This window comes from Callorhinus ursinus, unplaced genomic scaffold, assembly GCF_003265705.2.
Source record: "Callorhinus ursinus isolate GAN/ISIS: 27379988/994484 unplaced genomic scaffold, GSC_fseal_2.0 scaffold4, whole genome shotgun sequence".
Classification (NCBI taxonomy): Eukaryota; Metazoa; Chordata; class Mammalia; order Carnivora; family Otariidae; genus Callorhinus; species Callorhinus ursinus.
In genome coordinates, this window is record NW_027397066.1 from 224,723 (window position 1) to 251,156 (window position 26,434).

Here is a 26,434-nt window from a genome sequence, read left to right on the forward strand (position 1 = left end):
GCTCCCTCCAGCCATGGCCACCACCCCCCGGTCCCTCCCCTCTTAGAAGACATCCTGCCTGGGCATCTGTCTGTCTCTGTCTCTTGGTTCTCCCCCTCCTGCCTCATCCCCCCATTTCCTGATCCATACAGTCATGCCCCCCGACAGCCTAAGCTGCCTGACCCAGAAGGGGCCAGTGCTGGGGCAGAAAGGGGCAGGTGGTGCTCGTGAGTGGCTCTCACAGCAAAATCAGGAGCTTTTTGCAGGTCCCCAGAAAAGGTGTCCAGTGACCAGTGGTGGGATGTTGAGGTTTGCGGTCCCCACACCCCTATCAATTCGGGGGCCCCACGTGGGCTCAGAGATGTGCAGGCACCCCAGCTGGGCCGTCCCACCTTGGGAGGCCTGGCCCTCAGGCTGGGTGGAGCTGGCCCCTCCCTGGGTACACTGAGGCAGAACTCAGCAGGTGGGAAGATCCTGCTGTCTAGGCTCTGCCACCCTGCAGCCTGGGCATCTCAGAGTCCAGGGCCAGGGACCACGGAGATCTCCTGAGGGGACCCAGCTCCCTACCAGCAGGTTTTATCCGCAGGGCCTGGGGACACCTCTCTCAGAACCCAGAGCCAGGGTCATCAGGGTTAGGGGCAGGAAGGAACCAAGCAAGGCAACACTCCCCCCTTCCCGAGTCTCCTACCCGGGCACCTGAACCCAGTGACCGCCAGGCCACAGGCACCTTTGGTGGAGGAAGCCCAGCCTGGCTTGGGGCCAGGGTAGCCTTGAAGACCTTGGGAGGCCATATGGTTTGGGGGAGGCTGAGGGCTCACGTAACTCCCAGGTCCCCAGGGGAAGGCCCATTGCCTCACCTGGCACCCAGCCTGGCCCACCCTGGATGGGGCTGGAGCAGCTCCCCCAACACCGGCCCTCTCTCCCACCCTTCCAACCTGGCTGCTGGATGGTCCACGGAAGATGGGCCGTGGACACACCCCCGGGGGCTCGGACCCCCTGCGGCTCTGGCACCGTGCTTTGTGAGCCTTGCAGCCAGCTCAGCCTCCCTTGCCCCCTCCCACTCTGGGCCTCGGTTTCCCCATCTGTGACTGGCACAATGCTTTCACCATCCCACTCACTGGGGAAGGGAGCCCAGATGATTCCCAGGAAGGCTGTGGCTGCCAACTCGAAGCCTACCCCCCCCGCCGGCCCTGAGCCAGACCTGTCTGCAGGCCTTTTTCCCCCATCACCCTGTTGTGAACCTCAGAAGCTATGAGGACCCTCCAGGGCTGCTCGGGTGCATTCCCCTGCCCATGATGACTCACCCCACTCAGGGCCTGCCTGAGAGCCGGCTGCCCCTGGGCAGCCTGGCGGGACAGCTCCGGGAGGGGCAGGGTGGGAGAAGGCCTTCTCCTGCAGAAACCACCATCTGGTCCAGAGAGCCTGGGAGACCCAGTCATGAGGGTGGGACCCCGGCCCACTGTGGAGGGCAGGAAAAACTTGGTGTCCCACAGGGTAAGCCCTAATGCTGGCGAGCCTGGGCAGCAGATGTGGATTCCCGGGGGTGTGCGGACCTCTCCTGTGCTGCTCCCCTCCCGTCAGACCACCTCGCGGAGCTTCGGAATGTACCATCCAAAGGTCTGCTCCGTGCAGCCAGGCGAAGGAGGGCAGGAAGAGCCCCAGTCCAGGCTGGCTGAGGTGGGGGTGCCCTGGCCGGAGCCCAGCTGTCCCCACGCCCCGTGCCTACCTTGTCTCGGATGCCCTGGCGCATGGCCTCACGCTCGGCCTCCATCTTGGCGTACTTGGCCTTGCGCTCTTCCTCTTCCTGCCGCAGGGCCTCCTGGCGCTCCTCTTCCTTCTTGGCTGCGTCGGGGTCCTTCTCCTCGTCACCACCGAGCATCTTCCCCATGTCCTTTGTGGCCCCTGGGGACAGCAGGGTGGTGAGTCAGGCCAGTTCCCCCCTTTTGGCCGCTGCTGCCCAGCGAGGGTCCTGGCCCAGGGCTCGGGCCTCCCTGCATCTCTGCTCCTGCCCTCCCGGCCCTACCCCCAGCCAGTTCTGGAAGTTTCTATCCGTGGAGGGAAGCCTGGCCTGGTGCGTGTCAGGGGAGGGAGGGGGTCCGTGCAGCAGGGACGTGTGATCACATGTGCATGCATCTGCCCATCTGTGTGTGCGGCTGCGTGCACGTGTCCGTGTGAGTCCGGGAGGGGCTGGGCATGTCTTCTGTGGGGCTCGCGTCCGACAGAAGGTGGCAGAAGGAACGGTTTGAATGCATGAACAGGCGGGCTGAGGGGCAGCCCCGGGCGAGGTGTCTGCTGAGGCTCTGGCGTGCAGGGGCTGGGGGGTAACCCCGGCCCAGAGCTGCTGGAGGGCTGCGTGTTGGAGCACCAAGGCCCTAATTTCTCTGCTGCACCAGCCGCCACTTTTCTCATGAGCTCCTGATTCACAGGCAACAACAAACACCTCCCTGGACGCCCTCTGTGACTCGACCCACAGGACAGAGACATGTAATTACAGCTCAAGCTCAGCTGGCACTGCGGTGAACCCCGGCCCTTCAGTGGCTCCTGGGCGCAGAGCGGCCCCACGTCACAGGCATGGGGGGGCAATCTCAGCCTGGGGCGCTCAGCCCCTTGGGGCGGCCCTGCCTGGCCAGCGTCCCCATCACCCCTGTATGCTTCCTCCGCAATGGGGCCCCCCAGCCCAGGGCTCCCCTGTGCCTGCCGTCCTGAGCAAGGACCAGTGACCAGCCATCCCAGTCGCGTCGACACCCTTCCATCTGCCTCTGTCCTCTGACCCCGTGATGAGCCCACATGAGCACTGCCCAAGGCTAGCTGAGTCCATGCCTTGGGCATAAACTGTGAGGTGGAAATGCACAGAACCCCCTCTGTTAAGTCTGTGTGGGTGGGCACGACCATCACTGCCCCTCTCCAGAAGTGCCCCCATCCCCAGGTCCGTACTGCCCCCTTCTCTCTAAATCCAGGGACTCCGTGTTCTGATTCTCCGTTTCCCTCTCCTTGGCGCTCCTGGACTGTCATACTCAGTCTGCTCCTCACAGGTCCGTGCAGTCCTGAGCCTGGAGACACTCCTCCTCCGGCAGGTGTCTGTGCTGTATGCTGCTCCTGCCGTTACTCAGGACGGACCCCCAAACCGTGTGAGCAGAGGACGTAGTTTGCAAGACCACTTGCTGTTGGTGGCAAGAGAACAACTCTTAGGAGCGCCTGGGTGGCTCAGTCAGTGAAGAGTCTGCCTTCGGCTCAGGTCATGATCTCAGGGTCCTGGGATCGAGCCCCACGTCGGGCTCCCTGCTCAGCGGGGAGTCTGCTGCTCCCTCTCCCTCCACTGCTCCCCCTGCTCATGCTCACTAGTTCCCTCTCTCTCTTTCTCTGTCAAATAAATAAATAAATAATCTTAAAAAGAGAGAGAGAAGAACTCTTTGGTGGAGTGCTCTGGGCTGAAAACTAGACGTGCGTCAGGCTGGGCCATGCCTCTCCCCGTGGGGCTTCCTAGCTGCTGGAAACTACCACAGGGTCTTGGAGTATGGGACGCCAAGGCCACCATGTCCCTGCGAGGACAGGGAGGCCTCCTGCACCGGGTATTTGGTACAGATCCAGAGGAACGGAAAACTAAAACCTCAGGGTCCATGTTCAGGCACACCTGCAAAATTTTATAAAGCCGATTTGAAGCCAGTGATTCAAGGGAAACCATGTCATAGAGTCACTTGCACGCTCTTCTAACAGTTGTCCAGATAATAAGCAGAATCTCTCTGCCCCCCAGGCCGCTCTCAGTCTGGCAGGCGTGGGGGAGGCAGCAACAACCCACAATCCAGGGAGTAGCTGTAATTTTCCCGACTTCTCTGGCCTGCTGGCCACCCACAGCATCGAGGTTCCGCTCTTCTGTAAACCTCCCCCCTCGAACAGCTAATTCACACTACAGTGAGAGTGACCAACAGCTCTTCCTCCCTCCTGAGAAGGACTGGTGTATTAAAGCAGAGCTGGGGCAGGGGCGGGGGAGGAGGCGCATGGGTGGCTCAGTCAGTTGAGCCTCTCGGTTTTGGCTCAGGTCATGATCTCAGGGTTGTGAGATCGAGCCCGGCATCATCGGCCTCCGCACTCAGCAGAGTCTGCTTGAGATTCCTCTCCCGCCCCCCGCAGTCCTGCCCCACTCACACTCTCTCTCTTTTAAAACAAACAACAAACAAACAAACAAAAAAGCCAAGCTGGTGAATGGTCTCGCCCCCTCTCTCTCCTGGGAGGGAAAAGTGTAGGACAGCTGGGGAAGGGCGGGAGAGGCACCCTGACTTGGTGGCCCCTATACCTCCTTCTCCAACACAGCACATGGCCTGTAGCCCTATCCACTGAGCACCAGCTGTGTGCCGAGCTCTGTTACACCAGAGCGGGCCTGGGGGGGGCTTAGGGAAAGCCAAGGGGGGCCTGGCCCATCAGACGGAGGGGTGGCTCTGGGAGGCTGCATGGCCTCTCCTAGGCCAGGGGTGAGAGCACCAGAGGTCACCCCACAGCGGTGTGGGTTAGTGCCACACCAGCTGGCTGCAAAGCCACTCACTGTCTGAACGGGACCCGCCCTCAGGGCAAGCGCCACTGGACCCTGGTGTCCCCTTTGTGGCCTCCACTGCTTTGCTGAAGAACAGGCTTCCGGAAGCCCCACCTGGCTGGGAATTAGCAGAAGCTGCAGGAAGCTTGGTCCTGGCATGGAAACCCCACAGGCCATTTGCCGCCCTGGCATGGAAGCTGGGGAGCCTGGGCTGGCCCAGTGGGGGTGGGGCTGGCGGCAGGTGCCTGGGGGCCCGGCCCCATAGCTGCCGACCGCATTTCCAGGTGAGGAAACAGACACCGAGTGGTCCCACCCCAACCCCAAGGTCCAAGTCTCTGACGCAGAAGGTGGGTGGACTCTGGCTCGCGGTCCCACAGCCAGGGTCCCACGCTGGCTCCATGGGGGCAGAAGCGTGGGGAAGGAGGCCGGAGTCTACCCCCCTTTTCCCTCACTCTTCTCTGAGCCTCAGTTTCCAGGTGAGAGGTGGAGAAAACAGTGCATGGGGTTGGGGGGGCGCAGACCCAGCTGGTGCTTCTCAGCCTGGGCCCTACACAGAAATTTTCTCCAAAGGCCTGGGGAGGCTGGGTGGAACAACAGGCTCTGATGTCCCCACCTCAGGAACTCTGCACTTGCTGCTGTTTTTCCAGAACTTTGTCCACTGCTCCCAACCCAGACAGGCTTTCCTGGGGCTCCTCGTGCATACTAGTCACCCCTGTAACAGTGGTCACTGCCATGGCGCATTCATTTATGGTGCATTATACGTAATTGAAATGATGCATGTTTAAATAATATGTTATTGTTGATTTTTAAAACTTTATTTGGAAATAGTTTTAGATTCACAGAAGTCACCAGGTACAAAGGATTCCTGCACACACCTGACCAGCTTCTTGCATGGTTGGCTACGACACACTCATCAAAGCTAGTATGATCATCACAGGTGCAACACTGTGAAGCAACCACAGACCTTACCTGAATGTCACCACTTTCCCCACTAATGACCCTTTCCTATTCCAGGATCCAACCCTACATACCATGTTACATTTAGATTAAAGTCAGTTTTTAAAAAAGAGAAAAGTATTTTTTACCTTGAAATAAGTCTATGAGAAAATTACAAAATTTAATGGAAAACTAAACTATTTCTAAATAAATGAAGACATTGTCATGTTCATGGCTGGGGAGATTCCATAATGAAGCTGTCAGTTCTCCCCAAAGTGAGTCTCAATCACATCCCCAAGAGTTAAAAAGGAAATTCTGTGAAATATGACAAGCTAAGAGTTTTGCATACAGAAAAGCTAAAAGTCCCCTAGAGGCCAGACAGACGCCGAAGAAAGGACCAGGAAGTAGATGGCCGAGCAGACAGCTCATGTGCACTGTGGTGTGATGCAGTCTGGCTGTGGAGGGAGCCAGAAATCGGGATCAGAGGGGACAGGCAGCCCCACAAACACACAGGACTTGGGCACGTGACCGGTGACGGAGGCGGGGCCTCAGAAGCCTGGAGAAAGAACCAGATTTCTCTAAATGGGGCTGGGATAAATTTCTGGTGGGGAAGCGTGACCCAGGACTCCTCGGTGACACCACAAATTCTTGTGGATTACAGATCTGAAAATGAACCCAAAATAAAAACGAGGGAAGAGAAAACAGCCCTCATCAGCCAGCTTTATGTTCCCACAGGTCCCGTTACCTGAAATGATACTGTAAGTTTATTTGCTTGCTTTTTCTTGTCGGTCTCTGCCAACAGAAAGTGAGCTCCACGAGAGCAGGAACCGACCAGCTCATGGCTGTGTCCCCAACACCTAGAATAGCGTCTGGCATGTCTGGGTGCTCAACAAATATTTGGCAAATAACAAACTAAAATTTTATTTATCTTTTTTAAAGATTTTATTTATGTATTTGACAGAGAGAGACACAGCGAGAGAGGGAACACAAGCAGGGGGAGTGGGAGAGGGAGAAGCAGGCTTCCCGCGGAGCAGGGAGCCCGATACAGGGCTCAATCCCAGGACCCTGGGATCACGACCTGAGTCGAAGGCAGATGCCCAATGACTGAGCCACCCAGGCGCCCCAACAAATGGATTTTTATATACTAACAGCAAACAATTAGAAAATGAAATTTTAAAACAATCCCATTAAAAATACTGACAAAAACATAAAATACCTATGTCTCTGTTCTTAATAGATGTGCCAGTCAGCTTCACCTAAAACCACAGAACTGCTGGGAGGAATTAAGGAAGACCAGAATGAATGGAGGGATGTACCACGTTCCAGGACACAATACTGCTGTGACGTAGGTCTTCCAGGGGCTGGTCTGTTTGTTCAGTGCAACCCCAAGGAAATGCAAGCAGGTTTTTTTGAACAAATTTAACAGCTGATTCTAAATTCATGCAGACATGGAAGAAAACCTAGAATAGATAAAACATCTTTGCAAAAGGAGAGTAACTCTAGAGGACTTACATACTTGACTTCAAGACTTCCTATAATCAAGACAGTGCGGTGTGGACATATGGGTCAACGGAACAGAACAGAGCCCAGAAATGGACCCACCCATATATGTTCAGCTGGGGTTTTTTGACAAAGCTGCAAAGATAACTCAATGAGGAAAGGACAGTCTTTTCACAGGCAACACTGCAACAACCAGATATTCCCATGCAAATAAATACATAAGTAAATTTCTTCCCTTACCTCACTCCTTACACAAAGCTCAATCATAGACCTAACTGTAAAAGTTAAAATTACAAAACTTCTAGAAGAAAACATAAGAGAATAATCTCTGTGAGCTTGACTTATGCAAAGATCTCTTACAGAGGTGACAAAAAGCATGAACTTAAAAGAAAATATTAATCCGCTGGGCTTCATCAACATTAAAACCACACGCCCTGCGGTCTTGCCACCCCCACCCCTGTGGGACAGGCAAAGCAGGGGTCTCAGCCGCCACGGGGCCCCCCTGCCCTGCCTCCAGCTGCAAGGGTGGAGGGACACGGGCAGCTTCCCACCATCCATAGGAGAGTGTCTTGGAGTTCTACTGATTGTCATAAGAAAACAAAATGAGTATTATAAAGATACCAGGTTCCCACCCCCACCCCCCGCCCCCCTCTTTTGCTGGTGACGTGGTCACATACCTAAAGAACTCATGACACCCAGGGAAAACCTACCACGACTCATCACGGAATATGGCTGGCTAGACGTGATATTTATAGATATAAATTCATTGTTTTGCACCATCCAATCAATAACAGGCTGAGACACAAATGGGACAATGTTCTAGCCACAATAATTATAAAGAGAGCAAATACTTAGGAATAAGTTTAACAAGGAAATCCACAGAACCTGTAGGTAGAAAACGTCTCCTAAATGTAAGGCTTTGCAGACATTGTGGATTCCTGAAGGGCAGGCTTAACACAATGAAGATGCCAGTTACCCCAAACCTAACCCTAACCGTGTGCAGTCTGGGGGGTACTTCCAGCCGAAACACCAACAAGTCTTTCTTCTTTCTTTCTTTGGGGTTTGGACCAAATTAAGATTCATCTGGCAGTTTAACTGTCAGAGACAACCTGACCTGAGTGCCACGGGGAAATGCCCCCTCCCCGTGAATCCCAGAAACGTCCAGAGAGTTGGGGACAGCACCAAGGTCATCAGATTGGAGCCGTTTTAATCTTTTTTTTTTAAGATTTTATTTATTTACTTATTTGAGAGAGCGAGAATGAGAGAGAGAGAGAGCACGAGAGGGAAGAGGGTCAGAGGGAGAAGCAGACTCTCTGCTGAGCAGGGAGCCCGATGCGGGACTCGATCCCGGGACTCCAGGATCATGACCTGAGCCAAAGGCAGTCGCTTAACCAACTGAGCCACCCAGGCGCCCTGGAGCCGTTTTTAAAATGTGGCCATGTGCGATGCCTGGGTGGCTCAGTCGTTAAGCGTCTGCCTTCGGCTCAGGTCATGATCCCGGGGTCCTGGGATCGAGCCCCGCATCGGGCTCCCTGCTCAGTGGGGAGCCTGCTTCTCCCTCTGCCACTCCGTCTGCTGTGTTCCCTCTCTCGCTGTCTCTCTGTCAGATAAATAAATAAAATCTTAAAAAAAAAAAAAAACGTGGCCATGTGTGCTGTGGGGAGTGCTGGGGAGGTGCGCCCTCTCTCCGTCTGGGGAAGGGCCAGGGGTCACAGCAGTTTGGGCAAGCAATGTGAGTTTTCAGCACATTTAGAGCCCGCCCAGACTTCGACCCCGCTGCCCCACCCCTCCACACAGTCCCGTTAAAACAAACACTCCTCCCTGTAGAACGCATGCCCAGACACGATGCAGCCTGTTTGTTTCAGCTGTGGCCCCGGCAAACGGCTGGAGACAAGGTGACATCTCAGCCACATGGCCACACGGGCACTGGCCACGATGCACCCAGGTCAGGGAGTCCAGGTGGCCATGAGCGTAAGGGGCCACCAGGAGCTCTGAGAGCTGGGTACAGACAAATGAATATCACAGATGCCTCATTTGGAAAGCCAGCAGAGAAAGCCCTATATGCGAACACACCCGTGTTTCATGATTATTTAAAGACAGAAAAAGGGTAGGCAGGTTACAAACCAGGTTCACACCAAACCCAAACCCTGAACAAAATAGCATGAGTCCTTTTCAAACTCAGGGAGTGTTTACAAAAAGCAACCAAATATGGTTCTACACCACAAAGAGACACCCCTTTACACCCATGACTACTGAAGAACAATAACAATAGTTTAAAAAAATCGGAAGGGCACCTGGGTGGCTCAGTCAGTTGAGTGTCCGACTCTTGGTTTTGGCTCTGGTCGTGATCTCAGGGTGGCAGGATAGAGCCCTGTGTTGGGCTCTGATCTCCGCGGGGGGTCTGCTTCTCTCCTTCTTCCCCTGCCCCTCCCCCTGCCTGCGCTTTCTCTTGCTAAAATAAATAAATAAATCTTAAAAAAAAAAAAAGGTAGAAAACAAGCCTTGGCGAGGATGTGGGGAAATGCACCCCGTGCACCATGGGGGCGACGGGGTGTAAAATGTTGCAGCCACCATCGAAAACAGTGTGGAGGGTCCTCAAAAAATTACATTTAGAATCACCATGTGACCCAGGAAGTGTTCTCCTGGGTCCATGCCCAAAAGAACTGAAGAGAGCATGACTCACAATAACTGACAGGTGGAGACAACCCAGCTATCCACCGATGGATGCATGAACAAACGTGGTCCAGGCACTCGGGAACATTATTCAGCCTTTAACAGGAAGGAGATTCTGACATGGGTGAACCCTGAAAATATCATGTCGAGTGCAATTTGCCAGACATGAAAGAACAAACACAGTAGGAGTCCCCTGCTAGGAGATTCCCCAAGTAGACAAAAATCACAGAGACAGAAAGTGGATGGTGGGTGTCGGGGTGGGGAGTCAGTGTTTAATGAGGACAGTTTGGGAAGATGAACAAGTTCTGGAGGTGGAGGGTGGGAACAACAGTGTGAACGTACTTCCTGCCACTGACTGAGCACTTAAAAATGGTCAAAATTGCACATTTTATTCTATGAATATTTTATGACAATGAAGAGAAGCATAAATTTAAAACGACGTACATTCTTATGTCTGAAAAAAACCTGTCGGGCTGCAGAGATAACCTCAATGCGTGAGGACTGGGGCCACATCTCTGACAGCCCCCAGGAGAGGGCCTGATGAAAAGTGAAAGCAGGAGCAAGCCCCGCCCCGGGCCCCTGTGAATGTACAACTTCTCTAATGATGCATGAGTTAGGGAATAGGAGTGGAACCGGCATTGCTGCCTGTCTGGGAAGCAGAGTGAGGAGGCCTTGATCCTGCAAACCTGGGGGCGGGGGCGGCCAATGCTGCAAATCCCCCAACGCTCCCGTTCCTGAGGCAGCAGGAACACCCCAGTCACACCTTGGCTCCGAGCCTCCCAGGAGAAACCCTAGCGAGCAGGAGGCAGGGGTGAGCACTGAGGACGGGGAAGTCGGTGTGCTGAGGAAGACAACAGGGCGGGAAGTCGGTGTGCTGAGGAAGACAACAGGGCGGGCTGGATTCAGGGTGTGGGCAGGGCCGCCTGCTCGGGGCAAGAAGATGGAAAGAGAGCGTAAAGGCATCCAGAATCAGGAAAAATGCACGGGAAATCGCTGCGGATTGTAAGGGTGTTAATATGACCAAATAATACATTATATTCCAATACGTTTGAAAATGTGAACAAAGCAGCTTTTCTAAAAAATGTTGTCAAAAACGGAGAACTATGTCTAAGAATTCACAGATGGATTCTTTCAAACACTTAGGAAAGATAATTCCAATGATATTTAAATGTTCTTGGAAAGGAGAAAAGAGAAGGAAATCCCCCAGGTTATTTTTGTGAATTCCGCATAAGAATGATGCCAAAAACTGGCAGAGGGAGCAGTGGCCCAGCTTCCCCTCCAACAGTGGGAAACGCCACACCAGAGCCCGGTTAGGGAAGGGAAACTGGCCTTGCAGCGTTCTACAGGAAAACAGAATTTGTTCTCAGTGGGGTGGGTCCATTTTAGGGAAGTAAAGTTGGTTCTCTATTAGAAAAAGATGATGCTCCTGATGCGGTCCACACCCCCCACTAGAACAGTGCTGCTCTGAGGCTCCGCGGGTGGCCTAGCGCCTGGCTTTGCCTTCCTCTCTCCCGGACGGATGGACCAACGCTGCGCAGCTGGCCCTGTCCCTCCACCCTTGCGGCCAGGGGCAGGCGGGGAGCACTGACGCTCTCCACCAGGAGGAGGCCCGGGGGCTCCTGAGACCCCCTGCCTGCCTGTCCGCCGCCTCCTCCCCCAGCCCCGTCCTACCTCCAACAGGGGCGGGGCTGTGGGGGGACCGCGGTGCGGCCCGTGTATCACCACCGCAGATGGGGGCCCTCACTAGCACAACCTATTTTTAAAAACAGCTTTATGGAGGCATAATTGTAATCCCGCCCCCCAAGCCCCCCTTGGAAACTGCTGACCTACTTTCTGTCCTTCCCAGATTCATGTGTGTTCCCTAGAAAGTTGTATAAATGGAATCACAGAACAGGCAGTAACTGGGGAATTGGGGTCTGTGTCCACCACTGAGCACAGTACTTTGGAGATCCATCCATGCCGTCATGTGCACCAACAGTTCGTCCCTTCTTACCGTTGAGTAGGGCCTGTCACACAGATGGACATGATCTGCTTATCCCTTCCCCTGTTGATGGACATCTGGGCTGTTTCCAGTTTGGGTCTTTGGTGACCGAACTGCTCTGCACATGTGTGGACGTGTTCTTCCCGTTCTCTTGGGCAGAGGCCTGGCAGGGAATTGCTGAGTTGCATGGTATCTTATGGTTCACTTTCTAAGAAACTGCCACAGTTTGGGCGCCTGGGTGGCTCAGTTGGTTAAGCGACTGCCTTCGGCTCAGGTCATGATCCTGGAGTCCCGGGATCGAGTCCCACATTGGGCTCCCTGCTCGGCAGGGAGTCTGCTTCTCCATTCTGACCTTCCCCCATCTCATGCTCTCTCTCTCTCTCAAATAAATAAATAAAATCTTAAAAAAAAAAAAAAGAAAGAAAGAAAGAAACTGCCACAGTTTTCCAAAGTGGTCACACCACATTGAAGCCCCAGCAGCACTGAGCAAGGACTTGCACTTCTCTGTATCTGTGGCCACACTTCCTCTTGTCTGTTTTCAGATTCCAAATGTCCAGGTGGCTGTGAAGTGTCTTTGTATGTGCTTAGTAGCTATTTTTACCTCTTACTTGGTGGAATACCTATTCAAAGCTTTTGCACACTTTCAAAAACTAACTTTTTTATTCTGGATCTACAGAAAATTTTTGAAGAAAGATAGTACAGAGAGTTCCCCCATACCCAGCACCCGGCGGCCCTGTTGTTAACACGTTACAGTGATGTGGTATATGTGTCACAATTAAGGAGCCACGCTGGTAATGGTATTACTAACCGAAGTCCGTGCTGCGCTCCGACTTTCTTCGTTTTTCCCTGATGTCCCTTCTGCTCCAGCGTCCAGGACACACATGACATTCCACAGTCACGTCCCCTTAGGTCCTCTTGGCTGGCAGTTTCCCAGGCTGTCCTTGTGTTTGATGACCTTGACAGCTCTGAGACTTTCCGGGAATTTTCTGTCTCACAATTAGGATTTGTCTGATGTTTTTCTCAAGACTGGACTGAGGTTCTGGGTTTGGGGAGGTGGACCCCAGTGCTGCAGTGCCCCTCTCCACACATCATGTCCAGGGCACCCGGGACCAGCGTGGCTCCTCACCACGATGCCGACCTTGACTTCCCAGCCTGGCCCACTTGCAAAGCAAAGCATTGGTGTCCATGGCCTTGAGCTTCTGCCCATTTCTTAATCGTGTTGCCGGTCTTCTTATCATTGAATGGCAAGAGTTCTTTATAGATTTTGGATACAAGTCCAATTTTATCTTAAAGATGTAAATTTTGGTTTTCTTTTTCCCCCATTTCATTCATTTCTGCTCTGAACTTTATGATCGTCTTTCTTCTGCTCGCTCCAGGTTTCCATTTGCTTTACTTTTCCTGGTTTCTGATGTTAGAAAGGTTAACCATTTGAGGTTAATCACTTGAGACCTTTCTTTTTTTTTGAATAGGGGTGTTTAGTGTGCTTCTCCCCCCTGAGCAGAGGCCCCCACCTGGGGCTTGATCCTAGGACCCTGGGATCATGACCTGAGCCGAAGGCAGACGCTCCACAACTGAGCCACCCAGGCGCCCCTTGGTTTATAATACTTTCTAATTTCCCTTTAGATTGCTTCTCAGACCTATGAGTTATTTAGAAGTGTGCTGTTTCGTTTCCAAGTATTTGGGGGGATTTTCCAGATTTCTTGTTCCATCCCACTGTGGTCTGAGAATATACTTGGCGTGCCTGAAATCTTTCACGTTCACTATGACTTGTTTTATGGCCTAGGACACGTTCCAGCTTCGTACCTGTTCTGTGTGTCTGAGAAGAATGTACACTCCACCCTGACCGGGAGAAGTCTCTGAAGTCAATCAGCTCAGGTCCGCGGACAGTGTTGTTAAGTCTTGAATGTGCTTTACCGCCTTACTGTCTGTTCTACCAACTACTGAGTGTCTCCATCTGAACTTGGGGATTTGTCTGTCTGTCCTTTAAGCTCTGCCTGCCTGTCTTCACGTACGTACCTTGAAGCTCATCTCTGGCGTAGAAAAGGTTGGGACTGTTACCTCCCCCTAATCTATCAGCATCTCTGTCACCAGGAAGGGACCTTCTTCGTCCCTGGTGACAGCTTCTGCTCAGAAATCAACCTTGTACGATAGTAACATATCCACTCCAGCCTGCTTTTGATCAATATTAGCATGGCTTATCTTTCCCATCTTTTTACTTTTACCCTATTTATGCCTTTATATTTAAAGTGAGTTTCTTTTAGGTAGCATAAAGTTGGGTCTTGATTTTCTACCCAATTTGACAGTCTCTGCCTCTTAACCAGAGTGCTCCAATAGCCAGAGCAGAAAAGGCCCTGGACCCTGGCGCACCTATCTGTCAGAGCGGGAAGAAGGGCTGGCCTGGGTTGTGGGGGAAAGTACCCACAGACAAAGCACAGCTCTGGTCCTGCCTAACGGAGCCCCAGAATAAGACAGGAAAGAATCCAAGTGCCTAAGCAACCTGACCACATCGGGAACAAAGCTCACGAATATATTTAGGAAAACAAAAATATCCAGCACCCAACAGGGTGAAACTCAGAATGTCCGGCACTCAGTGAAAAATTACCAGACATGCCAGGAAGTGGGCAGTCCAGCCCATGACGAGGAAGCCCCCCCAAACCCTGATGAGCCGACGGTATCAGGAACATACAGTGGAAACACCGGGGACGTTGCAGAGTTCAATGGCAAGTGGCAAGCACAGAAAGCTTTAGTAAATAACAGAAAATTCACCTGAAATGTGCAAATCATAAATACGGCAACTACAGGATATCCAAAAATTGCACTGAGTAAACGAAAGATGTTGAATGAAAATTAAGAGAGCGTTTTATCTATTCAACCAGCACCAGCCGACGACATCCTGTGTGGGGAGCATTCTGGAACACCGTCAGGGACACAGATCTGTGTGATCTTCGTAGAGGGCAGGCGGGGAATGTGTGTCCGAAGAATTTCAGGTATGCACACCCTCCCACCGTCTTGTAGTCCCGTCAGCCAGGAGGTAACGGTCTTCAGAGAGGCCACTCCTCCTGCAGCCACAGCACCCACACGTCCATCCGTCTGACAACCTGCCCCGAAGACCGGTCTCCTGCGAGGAGTTACCTCCTGTCCGGCGCCTGTCACGGCCAGGCGCAGCGCCTGACCTCGTGTTTGCTGATGCGGTCCCCACACTCGAGTATAGGCTGCATCAAGACAGATCCTGTCTGTGCGTCTGGCTCGTGGGGGGAAGGCGGTAAATCCTGACGGAGGGTCCGTCACAAGCGCCGGACCTGTGATGATGCGCTGGAAGTCGACAGCTGCGAACACACGCAAGCTCACACCCGGCGTCCCAACACCAGGCTAATTCTGCTCACCCTCGTGCCACGTGTCCTGACGCACGCATGTGCCCGTGCAGGTGACAGTGTACCAAGATGTGGTTAAACGTGACGGATGGAACGCCCTCTCTACAACCCCCTAAAATGGGAGTAAAGACATTTACAAGTGTAATCACACAAGGTCAGACAGGAGAGGAGACGAGGGAACGAGGTCTGGGGAGGAAGGAAGGCTGACGCGCGGCAGAACCTGAGCAGAGAGCTGCTGAGACACGGATCCACCAGCAGAGCTGGGAGCGCCAGGCCCTGTGGGGTCTGGGCTGGGGCCCACACGAGGGGCCCTGTGCTCCCTGCATGAGGGTCCACCATCACCCAGGCAGCAAGGGGGAATCAAGAAGTCGTCTCCCTGGGGAAGCCGAACCGGAGGCCCCACAGACTCAGGCACTGGGAGCAGAGGTGACAGTCCAGCCCAGAAGCGGCTTAAGTGGACAACTGTTTCCTGAAAGAGAGGACCCACCCAGGCCCCTGTCCACCGCCTTGCTGGCAGACCCTGTCATCCAGCCACACAGGGTCCATTTCTGGAGAAGTGACCCACACGTCCACACAAGACCTAGAGATCCTGATACCTGGGGATCCCAAACACAGAAAGCACTTTACCACGCGTGTCCCACAGGGAAGCCCAGGAAGTCCCCCACAGCACAGGAGATGCGTAGACCGGCATCGCAGCTCACTGGGAAGGAGAAACGCACAGCCGAGGAAAGCCTCCGCCATGAAGACAGCTCCCAAATCAGGGGTGGGAGGGACCCAGAGGAGAGACGGGGCCGAGGACAGGGGAACTCTGTACAAGGGGGTAGTTTAGACATAAAAGAGCTCTTGGAAGTTAAAAATACAAATGTAGAGATGAAAAATTCGGTTGAAGAGCTAGGAAATAAAATTAAGGAGACATCCCAGAGAGCAGAACAAGAGACACAGAGATGAAAGACAGGAGAGAGCAGAGAACTCGCGCAGGAGAGTCACGGGGCAGGGAGGCCGGGCCCTCAGTGGGGCGGCCGCGGGGGCGACGGAGATCGGGGCCCAGGGGAGGTGAGGGACCCACGGCGGGCCCGAGAATCCCGAAACGTCAGAATGCCAGCGCTGGAGAGAAAAACCGTACAAGCCTCTCGAGAGAGAGCGGATAAAAGCAGGTCACGTAAAGAGCACTGAGGATAAGAATAGCATCTGATGATTCAACAGCAACTTGAAAATCTGGAAGACAACAGGAAAATAACTTCACAATTTGAGGGGCAGAATTCTTTTGAATCTAAAATGTTGTTCCCAGCCAACCGTGCGTGTAAGCACAAGACAGAGCCTTCCTGTCTCTGCACACGGTCACAGAAAGCTCCCAAGGACCCAGCCAGTGTCGAGTGACAGCCTGGACAGCAACCAGGGACAAGAGCGAGCAGGAGGTGCCAGGGTCCTGGGGCAGCTGCTCCAGAGGAAACACAGCCAACAGTCCATGTGGGACCAATAACCGCACCCAAGTGTCGTGGGGAGGGCCGCTTTGCTGGTGTGAAAAGCCTGAGAGACAGTCCGCAGAAAACTGGGCGAACGGAAAACGAGCCCTGTGTCAGCCTCAGGGCAGACTGGAGGCAAATACACATGTATTTGCACTGCCCTGCTTGGCTCACCAGTGGCACTGTGTACATGGCCATGATGGTACCAGCCCCAGCAGCTGGTATGGCCACGTGAGGAGCACAGAGCAGGAGGTCCGGCAAGAGCTCAGTGCCCCCCAGTCCAACAACGTCTGAGCCAATCCCAACGACGTGACCGAGGGACAGACAGGAAGGCATAAGACAAGGACACCTCCTGTGGGCCGACAAGAAAAAGTTTATTTACGGTCCATATTATCCTGTTCAGTCTGGATGAGATTACACCCTCACCCCAAGCCCCTGTCAGGAGGATGTGGGGGAGGCTGGAAATTTCGGCAGACGGCTCCGTGAACTCCGTGAACTACGCAGATCCCGCCCGCAAAGGGGCAGGTTTCACCCCTCCCAGGGTCACGGGAGTGACGCTGTTCCAGGGTTTACTGCTGAACCCTGCTTGAAACCAGCCACCCTGCCAGGTTAGTACCCTGCTGGCGTTAACCTGCTGACCCCCTTGAACTAGTTCTAATAACTGACAGCATAAAGGTCTTTGCAGAGTCTTTTAAAATTAGCAACAGAGGGGCACCTGGGTGGCTCAGTCATTGGGCGTCTGCCTTCGGCTCAGGTCATGGTCCCAGGGTCCTGGGATCGAGCCCCGCATCGGGCTCCCTGCTCCGCGGGAAGCCTGCTTCTCCCTCTCCCACTCCCCCTGCTCGTGTTCCCTCTCTCGCTGTGTCTCTCTCTGTCAAATAAATAAATAAAATCTTAAAAATAAAATAAAATAAAATAAAATTAGAAATAGATCTGAAGGCATCCCTCCTTGAAAAGGAATTTTTAAATAATGAGCGATTCTCACAGGTGCATTTGAACGCAACACTGTCTCAAATTCCACATCACTTCTTTATATTTTTCTGTATTATTTCAATTCCCTACGATAAGCATCCACTTTCATGTTAAAAAAATAAATATGTATAAATATCTCTTACAAAGTTGAATGCAAAGATCAAAATATTCTTTTTAAAAAAAAAAGATTTTTATTTATTTATTTGACAGAGACACAGCGAGAGGGAACACAAGCAGGGGGAGTGGCAGAGGGAGAAGCAGGCTTCCCGCGGAGCAGGGGGCGCGATGTGGGGCTCGATCCCAGGACCCCGGGACCATGACCTGAGCCGAAGGCAGACGCTCAACGACTGAGCCACCAGGCGCGCCAAATATTCTTTATGTATAAAGAGGACACACAGCAACCGTAGTCCCTGGGTCCACATCCCAAAGACAAAAGGTGGGCGTGGACGTAGGGAGAGCACAGGAGAGCACAGAATTCCCAGCCCACAGTGTCCTTCTGGACCGTGACAATTAGAGCTTAAACAATGTTTTAAAAGGGCATGTAGGCTCCAAAACCTGCAGAAGGTTTTTAAAAAGAAAATTAAGTCCACGTATTAGGATAAAATAAGTAAAATAGCACGAAAGCATTTTACAAAGGTGCGAGTGGAAACGGCAGAGGTCAGATCAGTTACGTTAACTGCAACGATGCAGGACGCTGGCCGTTCCTGGCGGCAGCAAGGCCCCCTCACTGGACGCCCACCCCCACCGCCACTTAGAGGGGTCCGACTCTCCTCGCCGTCCTGGTCAAGGAACAAACGAGCTTCCAGGGAAAAATAAAGCCTGTCACTGGCCGCAGGGTCACTTCAGCTCCTACCCTCAGCGCACTGGTCAAGGTCCCAATAACAAGCAAAGATGACCGTGGCCTTCCGCACTGTCCTCACCAGCACAGAGCCGGGCCTCTCCTGAGTGCTGGGTGCCTGGGTCCCCCGCCCTCCAAGCCCTTAGGAAGGGAGGCACCAGACACTGGGGGCCCTGCCTCACCCTGCTGCCATGGGGCTCAGGGCCCTGGGCCTGATGTCTGGATGGTGACCTGCAGGTGTCTCCTGCTCGCCTCCAAGCAGGCCACCGGAGCGGCCACACTGAATGCACGTCCCTAATTTTCTGCAAGGCCCCTCAAGCTTTTATGCACGCTCAGAGGGGCCAAAACCACCTCCTCTCTGCCTGTCCACTCCTTCTGTGGTTTCGCAAACCTTTATTAGTTGTCTGGGGATTTTCCTCCTGCCGTGAACAAAGCCCCCCTCCCCTCGCCTCAGTGACCACCAGACGCTCCTGCCTGCTGGGGAGGGGGCCCAGGGCCCGGGGCTTGTGGAGCCTGAGAGTCTCTGGTCTTGGCTTTCAGCAGAGGACAAACGGAGACAAGAGCAAGTGAAAGTGCCTATTAGTGAGCCCAAGCCTGGGGGCAGATGGCGCGGCCGCCCGGCTCCGGGAGGGTTACAATCGTCATGGATCCGCCCTTCCATTCAGCCACTCTGCACTCAAGTGGCTGCCCACTCGCCAGTGTTGCCCATGAGGCAAGATGCTGCAGCCATGGGCCCTCGGGCCGCTGGTCCGCGGCACCTCATCTGCTGAGAGGGACAAAGGCCAGGGACGGCCCCCCACACCTCCTGGCCCCGAGTCTCAGGGACCTCCCACAATGTCTCCACCTTGAGAGCGAGCCCAAGGGCAGGGTGGGCTCTGCTGGGCAGGGCATCTACTTGGACAGACAGAAGGAGAGTGGAGACAGAGGCCAACACGGGTCTCTCTCACCCCCGTGGACCAGGCACAAAGCCTGGGGTGGTAGTCCACATTTCCAGAACCTTCTTTCTGAAGGAATGCTAAGTGCAGGATGGTCCTGGTGGGCCTGAGGAGCCTCGAGAGCCCGAGGCCAGCAGCTTGCTGAGGGTTCCCCAGGACTTCGACCTGATGTCTCCTCCTGCCACAGGCACATAGCACTTGTTCTTCTTGTCTCTCCCAGGAGGCCCCAGGCCTTGCTGGTCAGCTCTTAAACCACTGGGAGCCAGAGGGTGAAGGCAGAGGCCTGGGGCCAAGATGGCCTGGGGTGCATGCAGTGGACAGCACCCTGCCCTGATGAAGCCCACCGTCCCAGCACAGGAAACAAAGCTCAGCACGGGGCTCTGTCATTTCTGCCACAACGAAGCTGCCACGTCCCACGGTAGTGTTATAGGGACACCATCAGTGTCAAAAGGCACAGATGTGGACACCAACCTGCCTGTAGGCTCTGTCAGAGCTGCTCTAAGCCAACTGCCTGACCTGGGTCCCAACCTCCTGAGTCCCAGTCTGCACTGGCACCCAACACCCAGCATGCAGCACCTAATACATAGTACCCCCAACACCCAGCATCTAGCACTCAGCACCAGGCACCCAGCATGTAGCACTCTCAACACCCAGACCCAGCACTCAGAACCCAACACCCAGCATCCTCAGCACCCATCACTCAGAACCACACTCAGCACCCAGAACCCAGTACTCAGTACCCTCAGTACCTAGCATACAGAACCCAGCACCATCAGAACTCAGCACATAGCATTTAGCACCTGGTACTCAATACATGGCATCCGGCACTGTCAGCAACGAGCACGCAGCACTCAGAACCCGGCACCCCAGACCCTCTGCTGGGCTCTGAGCAGCTTGGATGCCACAGTTCACAGTCAAGCCCGTGGGACCAAAGGGGACCTACCGGGTGGAACAGGGACTCTCCCCCAGCCCTGCCAGGCTGCCCCTAAGAAAAGGAAGCCAGAGCTCCTGACCGATCCCTGCAAGGGAAGAGAAACCATGTTCTCCCCTGCCTGGGAGATGAGCAAAGTGAGAGCAACCCTAGAAAAGAGAGATTTGGGGGCGCCTGGGTGGCTCAGTTCGTTAAGCATTCGACTCTTGGTTTTGGCTCAGGTCATGATCTCATGGGTTGTGGGATCGAGCCCCGCATCAGGTTCTGCACTCAGCGGGGAGTCTGCTTCTCCCTCTCCCTCTGCTCCTCCCCAGCTCTCTCTCAAAGAAATAAAATCTTAAAAAAGAATAAAATCTTCTTTTAAAAAAAAAAAAAAAAAGAAAAGAAAGGGCGCCTGGGTGGCTCAGTCCGTTAAGCGTCTGCCTTCGGCTCAGGTCATGATCCTAGGGTCTTAGGATCGAGTCCCGCATCGGGCTCCCTGCTCAGCGGGGAGTCTGCTTCTCCCTCTGCCCCTCCCCGCTCTCGTGCTCTCTCTCTCTTTCTCAAATAAATAAAATATTTTTAAAAATAAAATTAAAAAAAGAAGAAGAAATCTAAAAACGAGAGATCCATACAAAGCCCAAGACCAGACAGGTCAGGAGGAAGGACCACGCAGCACCCAGCCAAAGCCTCCACCTCCCCCTAGACAGGACCAGGGTGCTCTGGGCAGCCCCCGACCAACAGCAGGAGTCTCAATGCTCCCCCCTTGCCCAGCCGGGGTGCGCCCCCTGCCTGATCCATTACGACCTGAGCTTGGGTTTACCACGCCAGAGTCTCTGAAATTTGTTGGCATTAGGGTCTGCCTGGACTTGATGCTCATTCTGCTAGTTTCATGCCCCAGCAGTAAATGTGCAGTGTTCCGAGCCAACCGAGCAGCCCCTGATGTTAGTGCAAGATCACTGTGAGCCCCGCCACAGAGGAGCTATTAAAATGAATGCTTTAATCCCAACCAGAATTTCTTGCCAAACAACAAGGAAAAAAATAAATGACTTTATCGGTTGAAGTGCAATATAGTCATCTTATCCCCACATTGAGGCTAAGGCTTTATAACTGATCTGCAGCTTAATCAACTAGGAGTATCGTCTCTTGAGGGAAGACCTGTCCTTCACTGTTTTAGGGAGAAAAGGCAGTTTCTCTGATGTGTCTTTCCAGCCTCCAAGAGATGTTGGATACGTGGTGTCTCTCCTGAGCCCAGGGAAGTGAGCTGGTGCCCATTCTGAACGAATGTTGGTGCTTTATCACTGACTTTTTGCTGGCTGCCTGTGGAGAAGTCCAGCTCTCAGGGGTAAGCAGGGGAAGGAGGGGGTACCCGGCCCTTGGAGGGCTCATGGTCTGGGGGTCTTGCATCTGAAAATCAAGATTTCCCAAGTTGATGTGAGCCCCGTACTATGAGCTGCCCAATACCGCCCACCTTGTTCGGAGGGTGATGTGCCCACCTTGGCCTCACCTTCCATGACAGAGAAATGGAAATCTTCAGTGGGATCCCATAAACACATGTGCTAACCAGAACAGGGGGCTGTCCCTTGGGCCCTCCCCTTTCTGCCTGCCCTGTCCATGTGATGCTGGAAGAGCGCCAGCCACTCTGCCACTGTAAGAAGCAGGCTAAGCATAAAAGCCTCGGGAAGCTCATGGGGAGACGGGGCGCAATGAGAGCTCAATGAGAGCTAAAGCTGGGTCCCAGATGGCACCACGGAGCAGCTGAGCCACCTCCTGACACCTCTTCATGTAAGGGAAACAAACCTTGGTTCGAGCCCCTCTCTGTCTCTCTGATTTGAGTCAAAAGCACCTTCCCCAGCGCAGAATTCTGGTGCTTCCCCTCCCAATCTGCCCCTTCTGCAGCCCAGCTCAGCCCGTGGCTCCACCATCCCCCCAGAGAACCTGGCTTCACCTGGTAGTGTCCCAGCTAGGCAGCCCCAGGTCCATGGGAGGCCCCTGATAAACAGAGCTAACTCCAAAACAGATAGGGTAGGGGGGCCAGTGAGACCTGCCCCACCTTCGGGACTTGGGTTTGGGACAGGTTGGGGATGCCTGGCCTTACCCCCAGTGTACAGTCCCATGAGTGGACACTGGGGGGTCCAGACAGGACCACCTGGTATCTCAGGCTGTCTCTACAGCTCTGACCTGAGGTCCTAGAGGGCAAGGCAAGGCAAGTCTGCGTAAGAGCCACCTCTGATCTGCAGAGACCTCAGGATCCCTGATGCTACGTCCCCAAAGCAGCTACAGGTACACGCAGGACTCAGCTGGGAGTCAGAGACCCAGCAGCGGGAGAAGGGGGCTCGGGATGCTTTATAGAAGCAGGTGCCGGGCAGGGAAGGAGGCCCCCCTCAACATGCCCATGGAGGTGGAGGAAGGCACCAGCACTGAGGGAGGCGCTTCTCTGCCCAGGACTCCCGGCTCCCAGAGGGAGACTCACCTCCAACCCCAGCCCCCCCCATCTTGTGTGAGTGACGAGGGGGGTACTGCCCTCCCTTCTCCAGGACCTGACGCTGGCAGCCTTGACACATCTGGGGACTGACCCCCAAGAGCCCCCAGCAGAGAGCACACAGCCTACCACCCAGAGGGTGCAGAGGTCCCCCGACCACAGCAGCCCCCGGAGGCTCTCCCTGGGGTACAAGTCCGTGAAATGCTTTTCTTCTGTCCGCGGAGGTCTGGGTGACAGTGGTCCATCTTCCTCCCATACATGTGCAGTCTGGCTCGGCAGGGCTTCTGTCTCCCCTCGGATATGCTCGCCTCAGGACGGGGGCTGTTCATTCCTGCATCCTCCCCGTGCACTGGGCACAGGCCCTGATGCCTGACTCCCCAAGACAGGACAGCCTCCCCCCAGGACGGCCCCAGGCCAACTCGCCACAGGACACAGGACACAGGGACCACACGTCAGGGAGCCACTGGAGTGTGCTCGGTGAGAAGAGCCCCGTGGGCTTGGTCGTGGTGTCCCCTAATGTCCTTCCCGTCTCCTGCTGCCTTCCACACCCGGCCCCGCCCTGCAGCCCTTGGGCCTTTGCACGTGCTGTGTCCCAGGGTCATCTGCCCACCCTTGAATCCCACCTCAGATGCCCCCTCCTCCGTGAAGCCCTCCTCTGCCCCCACACCATCCCCGAGAACCTGAACATGCCTTGGACATGCAGTATGTCACACCAAGGCAGATCAACAGGATAGCTAGCCATGAACCAGTTGTTAGGGACAAAATAGCGGCTGCACCTGATTTAGCCTGATGAGAGTCTACACCAACCACCCAACCCCATTAACCTGACAGCTGCCTATGCTCTCGTCCACAGTGTCTCGTCCACAGCGTGAATATAGCTCAGGGCCGCTTGCCACTTCCTGGCCTTGAGGGAAAACTGTTTTTTTTTTCTTCAAACTGCACCCTTGAAGACTCTGAGCCCCAGATCTGTGTACAGTGGCCCAAGCACGTGGCCCCCACACAAGGCCACCTTGTTGCGGTCTCCAGGCCACCACTTGAGCTGCTCCCAAAGACTTTGCAAGTGTTCTCTTCTTCGAGGGACTGAGCATTAAATCTGGGGTCAATCTTGGGATGGCCCAAGAACATAAAGGCCTCCAGGATATTCTCTCAGTGAGAACAAATTTGTCAACAGCTGGACGCTTTTCTCAACAATTTGGCCCCAGGAGAATTCTCCTCAGCCAGCCCTGTGTGCCCATGGCACCCACAGCTCCCTGGCCTTGGTGCAGACCCCAGCAGAACAGTGTCCAGGGGGATCACGTTTGACTTTGAAGGAACCAAAGGTGCCCCCTAGTCATCCCAGAAAGAATTCAGGCCCTAAGAGCAGACACCCCCATGGGCTCCACCCGGTCCCTCCCAGGCTGCATCTCAAAAGAGAGGCTGCCACCATGCAAAGCCCTGCCAGGCCCAGAGGCCCAGGGACTGGAGTGTCTGGGCAGATCCTGCCATCGCAAGGAAAGGAGCCCCAGGAGCCATCTGTCCCCTCTTTTGTGGTCCATGGCTGCCTACGTGCTCTCTGAGGCTCTGGGCGTCTGTGAGGCCACCAGTCAGTGCTGGTGGCCGTGCTGGTGGCCTTGCTGGGGCGTGAGTCCCACGGCTCACCCACAGCGGCGCTGCCAGTCCCACTCCCACCTGCCAGGCCCCCTCCTGGCCTGCTGGGCCCTGTCCTCCCTCACCGCCCAGGGCAGCCCCTTGTCACCACAGCAACGCCTAGCCACCCCTCTTGTCCTTCCCTTTCTTCCAGGAGCAGGTGCTCCCAGGTGGTCTCGTGGTCCCCAGAGCTGGTGGAGGAGACCGCCTTCAGCAAGGGTCACACTGCGCTGTAGGGGCAGAACCAGAAGCCCACTGGCCAGGCTCGGGTTCCACGGGGGTTGGGCCGCAGGGACTGGGCAGCATCGGCCATCGACAGAGGCTTATAGGAAAGGCCTGGGGTCGCCAAGCTGCATCTGAGCTCCTTCTGGACTGGCACCCTCTGAATTTTAGGCTGCCACTCAGTTCATCATACGCTGAGCCCCAGAGTGGGCCAGCCATGTGCTTCGGGGCGGCGGGGGGGGGGCGGCTGTGGACGCCCTGTTGGTCTACCTGACATGGGACTCTCCAGGCTGTCACCTCGAAGCCTCTGTCCCCAGCAAAGGCCTTCCATGAGACGCATGATCAGGACAACACAGCAGCCCGTGAGCTGGCCACAATTTAACTGGGCTACCTCGAGGCCTGCCCCCAGTAGGGCCGAGCGAGGCCTGCCCCCGTGGGGCTCCCTCCAGGCCCTGTCTCTTCCCTTCCTCCTGCTGCACAGGGACACGGTCTCCGTGTCTTTAGCCCCGACTCTACTTCTCAGTCTGTGTCTGATACATCTGTCTCTCCGTCTCAGCGTCTCTCTGCACCATGCAGCCTGCACTTCTGTCTCTTGTCCCGTTTCCTTGGGTGCCTCAAGGCCCTGTCCTTTCCCCCGGCGGTTCTGTTCTGACCCTCCCCCCCCCACAGATTCCCAGACAGCCGGCGCCCCAGTGCCCCTCTCCCTCTGGCCTGCCCCTCCCCACGTCTGTCTTGCGTGTCCAGGGCACCCTCTCTCCTACCCCACACCTGCTCTCTGTTTCTCGGGTCCATCCCTCTGGGTCTGGGTCTGGGTCTGGATCTGGGTCTGTCTCTGTCCCTCTGTCTGTACGCACTCATCCTAAGAGGCCAAAATGATGCCCATCCAGGGGGAGAGAAAGCACAGGAAAAAAACACAAGGTCTCGCCCTGGAGGTCAGATGCAGCCCCCAACCTCAGCAGTGGACGACAAGTAGTGGGGGGCAGCGCCTGGCGGGCACACCCCGGGGCTGGCTGCTGAGAGGGTGCGCCAAGGCACCTCTGCAGGCTGCCCTCACCCCCCCACTTGCCGCCTGCCCCTTTGCCGCAGCAGGAGAAACTTGGGGCTGACATGGAACAAAGGGGATCCAGGCTGGCAATTACCCAGCTAATTCCAGCCATGTAGACAGCCAAATCAGATACTTCAGGTTTCTTACAAACCCACCTCAGGGCCTCAATTAGCCACCTAATTAATTATCTGTACCAGCCTGGGACCGGCTGGGTGGGAACATGGATGGCTCCCGGTGCCAGGATGCTTGTCCCTGAATCATGTCCTGGTGATGTAATCATTATAATTAGACCCAACCTGCAGCCTACCCTTGACCACAGAATCCCAGGAACAGGGGCCCCGGGCCAGGTCCAAATGTCTTTTCATTTGTGGCAGCAGAAATGCAGCCATTCTGCAAAAGCCAAGCCCACCCACAGGGCCCCTGTCCGGGTTTGGTGGCACGGCCCCGCCATCCTGCGCTCCGTTGCCAGCATAGCAGCCCCCAGCCGCTCCCCAGCTCTAGCAACGAGGTCCCGATTCCCCCCACCCCTGCAGCGGCACCACAAGGACGGCCTTGTCACACATCACCTGACTCACGCCAGGCTGTGCACGGTACCAGGTCAGGGTGTGGCCCACAGAGGCCACCAGAGGGAAACATCCCAAATGGCAGAGTCGGGAGCTGTGGCCACAGGCTCCCAGCCCAGGGAGCTCCGGGGAGCTGGTGTTGCAACCAGGGGCGCTGGGGCCCACAGGATGGGCCCCCTGGGCCTCGGCTGACCAGACGGCTCTACCAGGACACACCTATCCCAGTGCAGACTTCAGCCCATTGCCCTGCCCACCTCCTAGGCCAGCGTCTCTGGCCTCAGTGACGACTCTGGACGAAATAGGCACCGGATTCCCTTCGGATAAGAGTCAGCAGGGTTCGAGGGCGGCCCCCTCCCCACACAGCTGCCCTGCCTCTGTGGCAGGGTTCGAGGGCGGCCCCCTCCCCACACAGC

The 26,434-nt window shown here is 55.0% G+C and overlaps 1 protein-coding gene across 1 annotated transcript in view; it reads right to left on the reverse strand.

The window, feature by feature from the left end:
* The window catches only part of CPLX1 (complexin 1), a 35,837-nt gene that overhangs the window by 7,247 nt on the left and 2,156 nt on the right, over positions 1-26,434 (reverse strand). Inside the window, exon 3 of the mRNA XM_025886915.2 lies at positions 1,706-1,881. Within this exon, the coding sequence (XP_025742700.1) occupies positions 1,706-1,881 (176 nt within the window). The remainder of the gene's footprint in view (positions 1-1,705; positions 1,882-26,434) is intronic.